The following is an 8,507-nucleotide window of genomic DNA, read 5'->3' as shown; positions in this document are numbered from 1 at the left end:
TTTGGGCCAACTACGTTATTTACTGCTGATAGAAACGCATGTCATGAGAGATGGTTAGATATATATCGATTATGGAAACAAATCAAAAATTTCATTACGAGGGAGCAATAGATATCAACAGAATGAATCAAATGAAAATTGGTTGAAAACTATAGATGCAAAATCAAAATTCGTTTTGCAGTGAAGAATCATAATAAATTACCAAAAATTCATAGCAGCGAAATCAATTTATTACTATAACACTTTTCATTTGGACATCTTGACACTATTGCGTTATTGAGCATAAAGTCATCAAGAGACTTCTGACGATTACTCTGTTTTGATACGATGATAAAATTAGTTCGGTTTGCACTTCAACAAAAGTTTTTTAAAAGAGGTGGTTCGAGTCTACTGAATCAGGACAGCAAGACAAATGATACCAACAACCAAAAATTCATTGTCATATTTCATATCTCTCGAGCCAGCTAGGTTATGTATGGCCTTAAAGGGGCACTGCACTCTAAAAATGGTGTGGTTTCAAATTGAAGGGCAAAACGAAAGAAAAATTTTCGAACTTTATATAGTTGTCAACCGGTGTTATGAATGAAATATGTCGTACACGCCAAGGTGGTTTAGATACCGTGTCCAACGGAAAATGTCCAGTCATGAGATTTATGTCAAAATCGGGCCTAGTATATTCTATTTCCTTGATAACATCGGCTCACAACTATAAAAAGTTCGATCTCTGCGTGACTGCTGGAGCGTGAAGGCCCTGTGGAAATTTTAATACATTGCAGCTCCATTACGGTGCCGTTCTGAAGAAAACGGCTGCGGCCAAAATTTTTATTTCGTTTTGCCCTTCAATTTGAGACCACATCACTTTTAGAGTGCAGTGCCCCTTTAAATGGGGATGCGAAGGTACTCAAGATAGCCTAAATTTTTACAATATCGAGGCAGTGGCATTTCAAGAAATCAGACAAGTAAGCATATAACATGAAATACGTGTGAAATATATATATTTGAACAACCTGCAGCAATCCTACAAATCAATGAAAAATACAGAATTTGACTGAATCAAACACCTTAAATATGATTGAGATAAAAGGCTGACAGAGAAAAAGAGTGTGTTGAGACTGTTGAGAGCAATAAATTTAGGTACGAGTTTACAAAATTATCATCCCTTGAACTTGGTCAGATTAATGAATAGCCGTTTTCAACTCAAATTATCCTTGACATAAAGTGCAATGTTTCGTAAACATCATTATTTAGGTAGAACAGTTGGAAAGGTTACTTCGAAAATATATTCATTACTGAGTAATAGTATTGTACCTGTGTATACGAGTCAGAGTTTTATCAGGAATACAGTGATGCATAGTTAGAAAATTATTAGTATTGAAGACGAAAGATGATTGAGCAAATGCATCACAAAATAAGCTCTAGAAAGTTCAAAGCACCATTTGTATGCTGCAAAATTAATATATTATATTTACTCGATGATTCAAACGTGACATTGTGAATCAACATAGCAATTATACGCACCGAGTTTGCTCTAAACTCCAGCCATCAGAAGCATTCAACTTTTCCAGTGCACACCTGTCAATTTCTCAGATTCAGCCCAAAGTTTCTTCCCAATTTCCTGATTCGTGGCATGTTGGTATAGTTCTACTGGTTCCAAGTTGACGAAGTATCGGCCACTATCAGTTTCAATTCCTTCTTTCATAGCGCAGCAGAGAGGAGTCTGTGCGCCATAGATAGTATGTTTGTGAAACAGAAATACATAGACGTTCCTGAAAGCTTCATAAAGTATGCCTCTTTCAACGGCAAGATCATTGCCTAGATTAGTGGTAATGTCACCTGGGTGGAGAGAGTAAGTTGTTATTGCTTGTTCCCCGTCTTTTAACCGAGCATCAAGCTCACTGGTGAAATACACGTTCATGAGCTTTGTGTCACCATAATGGATCATCAATGACAGTGTGCTAGAATCAGGGGGAGTATCAGGGTTTAAATTGTCGAAGTCAATTGTCCCCATCTTGTATGCTTCTGATGACACGTTAATTATCCTGACAGGGCTTTTTTCAGAGGTTTTTCGCATTAGCGGCATCAGCAGATTTGTGAGCATGAAATAACCAATGTGATTCACCCCTAACATCATATCCAACCCATCCTTAGTTCTGCCTCCGCTTAAAATTGCAGCGTTATTGATCAGTATATCCAATCGATCTTCTTTGCTCATAAATTCCCTTACGGCACGTTTGATATCGGCCATTTCGGAAAAATCAACGATAAGATAGTCGACTGCCGAGTTTCCAGTTGAAGTCTTAATGCGATCCACGGCATCTTTTGCCTTCTTCAAATTTCTGCAGGCTAAAATTACTTTAGCATTTTGTTTTGCCAGCGCCAAAGCCGTTTCGTAACCAATTCCAATATTAGCACCGGTGACAATGACTGTTTTGCCCGTCAGGTCAGCCTTGCTGTGACATAGTTTCCCCTTTTTCACAAATTCTAACCACAAAGCAACAGATACTGCGAAAATCAGAATCCAAGTTGATCTCGAAAACCCACACATATTCAACAAAAATAGCAATATTTCCTACTCGCTACGCAATGAAGAATGGATTGCTGCAATAGATGCAATATCTGAACAGAATTGATATAATATAACTTCTATGATATTACAACTAAACATACCTGCATGCCATGATAACTCTTGTATTATATTTAGTGAGGCCCAAAGTTGTAGCTTTCCCAATGCCTGAATTTGCTCCAGTAACAATATCAGTCTTCCCGGTTAAATCAGCATTGCCTTCAAACGTCGGACCGGGGCCTACGATATTCACGGCCTTGTCTGGCACATTACACTTGCAAGAGCTAACAGGCCGACTCTCACAAAACAGATATTAGCGATTACTCTTTACGTAACAATGGGCGATCGTTTTGATTGGATGATTACCCTCGACGTGACAATGGGCGATTGTTTGGATTTCGCTTCTGATACCAGACTTCTTGCATTTTGAAGCGAGTTCTCGAGTTAAAGGTTGGCAGATAGGTTTTAAGATGTCGATTTTACCGTCTTGTACTATTAGGCAGGCTACAGTAATGTGATTGAACTACTCTGTAACAGACCCGTCACGTTTGAGATGAAGTTTTTGAGCTGGTCGCCACGTTTGAAATGTTATAGAATGATGCCGTGATTAGGTAATGCTATGGACTATATTTTGACTGTATAGTGGCGTTGCTGTTTGGCTTTCTTTTTGACCGGCTTATAGCATGAGGTAGCATACTGGTATGAAGTGGTTAAGTAATTCTTTGTGATGCGTATCATGCACGCACAGCACTATCGCTGAATCATTCGTGACTGGTATTTCATGTGACCTTTGTTACAGTGAATTTTGACTGATTGTATACTTGGTTATTCAGGTTTGGCTCAAGGTAAAATAATCGTTAATGGTCAATAAATACTCCAGTTATGATTGTAAGTCTGGATTTTGACAACTGAACAAAAATTTACGTCCTTTCAATTTCTATTGGATGATTTGGAGCTACAAAATATGGATATCTTTTGTAAATAGACGTGATTGGAAGCCAACAAAGAATTCCGTCCTGCTTCAAATCAAAGTACATCAAAGACTGTGGCTTACAAAAAGAACTTGCTTTTGGATACGAAAGCAGTTCCTTCCGTATGATCTAGCAGGAGCTGCAGCAGCCTTCATTGATCCCGACTATGTATGAGTCCTTGCAGAAAACCACCAAAGAGAGGAATATTTCAGAAAAATCTTCACAAAATCAGGGAATGTGATGATCAGCTGGATTCGAATTTACGTGAAGCGCCAAAATTGACATATACCTTATTGCTCAATAAGTAGCAAAATGCCAATTTTTCTCTGGCTCCAATCCCTAAGTCGACTTTTGCAACTTGCTAAAGTTACTTGCCTCGCAAAGATGATATGGCTTCATTCTTGAGCCTTACCAATGCTTGGTGAATAATTGTCAATTGCTGACACAGATTTTCAAGAACCCCTTGACCAAGCAGTGGTTCCACAAGATAGCAAAATTAATTTTCTTTACGATGTCGCTAGTTGGCTTATAAAATGGACAGGATGTAACCCCAGAATTATTCCCTGTCAAAGCAAACCGCAGAAGCTCTGATTGAAACCTTGCAGTCATAGTTACAGATTATGGAAGACTTGTTTCCAGAGGGGTATATGTTGTTCTAAGAAAATTCCAAAGTGACCTGATTGAACGAAAGTTCTCGCGGTATAAGCATCGTTCACACGGTATAAGCAATTGAGTGGGGGGAGGTTTCTCGTGGTTTAACATAAGTTGCCAATTGTGAAAAGATAATACTGTTCCGCTCCAGCCTAAATACTGACATAAATTACTGGGAGCATGATATTAGTATTTCAAGTTCAAGTCATTTTTACCATTTCAAAGAAGTCATGGATGATGTGGTGATTTAAATTACCGGATCAGTTCTATCTCCAGACAGTAAGGAGGTGTCGTATGTTGTTTCTAGGTACATTGGTATTAAGGTCCTCGTAAATTGGCTTGACAGATATGTTGTAAGTTATTTTCGATCAGTCCGGTGGTGCAAGTTCACACTATTTCAACTTACTCGCTCGTGGGGGACTGTGTGCTCCCTCAGAACCTCTCCAGTTTTTCAATCCTAGATGGTTCTGCACCCCCATATTGCAGTGAGGGAAGCTGGTGAATATGTTTTGCATCATTTTGGTGGGCCTTTGCGTGTTATGATCATCGAGATCAAGCTTTGAAATTGGCGAGCAAAATTATTGTGAATATATGTTACGATAAGAATAAGAAGCTGGTAAATGCTTCTGTGAGAAAAGATGCTGCGAAGGACTTTGAAAAACAACAGTTAAGCAAGACGTAGCTTGCATACTCAAGTGATGCATTTCATTTGCAGTACTTGTGGTCGAAGCTTGTATGTTTTTATGTACTGTACGTACAGTCGTACATGTTTGTTTTTGCAAGTAGTTTCATATATGACATGTGTACCAATTCTTCTTTACATGCTTGCATTGATTTAACCATGCAATAAAAGAGTTTTTATGAGCAAGTCAGTGTTTTCTCACAACTTAGCCTACTTCTGTGATCGGTGGATAACTGCATTTGCGACGCCGTCTCGCAGTAAGGTAATGATTTGGCCTGTTATACGAATACAATCACCTTATCTGAGGCGAGGCGTCTGGTAGCGAGAAGCAAAATCGCGCATAAACGCGAATTTCAGTTTGGCGACCATCGGCCTGTTAGCTCTTGCAAGCGCAATGTACCAGATAAGGCCGTGAATATCGTAGGCCCCGGTCAGACATATCTCAACATGTCTTAACCAGATCAAGAGTATGCAAACTGTAGTGAAGAGAATCCATATTTTAGGCCAAGTTTGTTATTTATTGCTGATATAAACTGATTACATGGTAAATGGTTAGATGAATATCAATTGTCGAAATGAATCAAAACATTTCATCACGAGGGAGCAATAGATGTCAACAGAATCAATCAACCGAAAATTGGCTGAAAACTACAGATGCGAAAAATCAAAATACATTTTCAGTGAAGAAATATAAAAGAATCATAATAAATTACCGAAAACAATTCATTGTAGCGATCTCGAAAACCCACACATATTCAACAAAAATAGCAATATTTCCCACTCGCTACGCAATGAAGAATGGATTGCTGCAATAGATGCAATATCTGAATAGAATTGATATAATATAACTATTATATTACTACTAAACATACCTGAATGCCATTATAACTATCGTATTATATTTAGCGAGGCTCAAAGCTGTAGCTTTCCCAACGCCTGAATTTGCTCCAGTAACAATAACAGTCTTCCCGGTTAGATCAGCAAGGCCTTTAAACGTCGGACATATCTTAACCAGATCAAGAATATGCAGATTGTAGTGAAGAGAATCCATATTTTAGGCCAATTCCGTTATTTACTGCTGAGAGAAACTGATTACATAATAGATAGTTAGATAAATATCAATTATCGAAACGAACCAAACATTTCATCATGAGAGAGCAATAGATATCAACAGAATGAATCAAACGAAAATTGATTGAAAACTACAGATGCGAAAAATCAAAATACTTTTTTCTGTGAAGAATTATAGTAGAATCAAAATAAATTCCAAAAAAAATCAGTGAAGAAATCAATTTATTACTACAACACTTTTCATTCGGGCATCTACCATGTCTTGACACTATTGCATCATGGAGCATAAAATCGTAAGAAGTCTCTGTTTTGCTAGGTTGATGAAATTAGTTTGGTTTCTACTTCAGCAGAATTTTGTTAAAAGAGGTAATTTAATCCTGCTGAATCAAGCACAGCAAGACAAATATATATATACCAATAACCAATAATTCATCATCATGTTTTAAATCTAGCGAGACAGTTACGGACAACCTTCAATAGACCAACAACGACAGAACTTTTCGTAATAGTGAGGCAGCGGCATTTCAAAAATTACGATCAATGTGCATTCAACACAAAATAATTGAGATACGGTATGCAAATTTAAACAACCTGCAGGGATACGGTAATTGAGATAAGAAGATGGCATAGAAAAAGAGTGTCTTGACAACAATTTCTGTATGAGTTTACAAAATGAGCACCCCTTGAGTTTGGTCAGGTTAATGAACGATGGTTTTCAACTCGATGACATCCGTGATATGAAGTGGAATGTTTCATAAACAGAAGTTGAACTTTGGTTAATATCACATTATAGGTAGAATATGTTGGAAAGGTCATCTCGAAATGAAGTTTATTGCAGAGTAATAAGTTTTTACCTATCGTGTCAGATTAATATTGTATATATCATATATAAGTTTCAACAGGAAGAATGCTTGAATGCAGTGATCAGCAATTAGAAAATTTCACAACATAAGCTAGAAAGTTCAAAGCAACATTTGTAAGCTTCAAAATTAACATCATATATTTACTAAATGAGTTGAACGTGATTTTTTCAATCAATCACTCACCAAGTTTCATCTAACTCCAGTCACCAGCAATACTCAACTTTTCCAGTGTACACCAGTCAATTTCTCAGATTCAGCCCAAAGTTTCTTCCCAATTTCCTGATTCGTAGCGTGTTTGTACAGTTCTGCTGGTTCCAAATTGACAAAATATTGGCCACTATCAGTTTCAATGCCTTCTTTCATAGCGCAACAGAGAGAAGTCTGTGCGCCATACATAGTAGGTTTGGTAATCAGAAATACAAAGAAGTTCCTTATAAGTTCATTGAGCATGCCTCTTTCAACGGCAAGATCGCCACCTAGATTACTGGTAATAGTACCAGGATGGAGAGAGTAGGTTGTTATTAATTGTTCCCGACCTTCAAACTCGTCTTTTAACCGAGCATCAAGCTCACTGGTGAAATACACGTTCATGAGTTTCGTGTCGCCATAATGGATCATCAATGACGGTGTGCTAGTATCAAGCGGAGTGTCAGGGTTAAAATTGTCGAAATCAATTGTTCCCATCTTGTACGCTTCTGATGACACGTTAATTATCCTGACAGGGCTTTTTTTAGAAGTTTTTCGCATCAGCGGCATCAGCAAATTTGTAAACATGAAATAACCAATGTGATTCACCCCTAACATCATATCGAGTCCATCTGTAGTTTTGCCTCCGCTTATTATTGCAGCGTTATTGATCAGTATATCCAATCGATCTTCTTTGCTCATAAATTCCTTTACGGCCCGTTTGATATCGGTCATTTCGGCGAAATCAACGATAAGATAGTCGACTGCCGTATTTTCAGTTGAAGTCTTGATGCGATCCACGGCATCCTTTGCCTTCTTCAAATTTCTGCAGGCTAAAATCACTCTAGCATTTTGATTTGCAAGCGCCAAAGCTGTTTCGTAACCAATTCCAACATTGGCACCAGTGACAATGACGGTTTTGCCGGTCAGGTCAGCTTTACTGTGACATAGTTTCCCCTTCTTCACAAATTCCAACCACAAAGCAACAGATACAGCGAAAATTAGAATCCAAGTTGATTTCGAAAACCCGCACATATCGACAAAGATTGCAATGATTCCTACATAAGCAACGAAGAATGAATTGCTGCAAACAGGTAGACTCCCTCCGAATGCGGCTTCTCGAACGTGACGACGTAGTTCGCGTAAACGCCGTGACTGAAAAACACTGCGGACGAAGCCGAATTCCTCTTACATTTATGTCATCGGGTTGACAGTTCCAGACGGATTACACAACCAACTTCTACATACCAAATGTAATGTCCCGAAAATGCGAAAAGATACACATTGTCTCGTTTAAATCCACATTCTATCGGTGTGAGATTGTGGGAAATAGTTACACCATAGCCACATTCCATAGTTACACCGAGCAAAATCTCCCCGACAAATTATAGATTACCAACCTACGGAGGTTAGTAATCTATAGTCAAATGCGGCTGTGTTGTGAAATATTTACAGGCTCTCTTTCGATTTTTGTCGGATACGCTGATATTTTAGAATCAGCATCAAAATCGGGTTACAAA

At 38.2% G+C, this 8,507-nt stretch overlaps 2 protein-coding genes across 2 annotated transcripts; both read right to left on the bottom strand.

Moving 5' to 3' along the window:
• Positions 1-25: 25 nt before the first annotated feature.
• LOC145442530 (retinol dehydrogenase 11-like) lies at positions 26-2,791 on the bottom strand. The gene has a single exon (XM_080320469.1). The coding sequence runs from the start codon at positions 2,543-2,545 to the stop codon at positions 1,553-1,555; it is 993 nt and encodes a 330-aa protein (XP_080176595.1). The 5' UTR covers positions 2,546-2,791; the 3' UTR covers positions 26-1,552.
• A 4,189-nt stretch (positions 2,792-6,980) lies between these two features.
• On the bottom strand, positions 6,981-8,101 carry LOC145443650 (retinol dehydrogenase 11-like). Its single transcript, XM_080321587.1, has one exon. It carries the CDS (start codon positions 8,020-8,022, stop codon positions 7,018-7,020), a length of 1,005 nt encoding a protein of 334 aa, XP_080177713.1. The 5' UTR covers positions 8,023-8,101; the 3' UTR covers positions 6,981-7,017.
• Between the last annotated feature and the right edge of the window lie 406 nt (positions 8,102-8,507).

The sequence above is a fragment of the Botryllus schlosseri genome, chromosome 7 (genome assembly GCF_051294905.1).
Source record: "Botryllus schlosseri isolate E-star chromosome 7, Bs_hap1, whole genome shotgun sequence".
Classification (NCBI taxonomy): Eukaryota; Metazoa; Chordata; class Ascidiacea; order Stolidobranchia; family Styelidae; genus Botryllus; species Botryllus schlosseri.
Note: the sequence above shows the minus strand (reverse complement) of the source record. Positions and strands in the feature narration are given on the sequence as shown.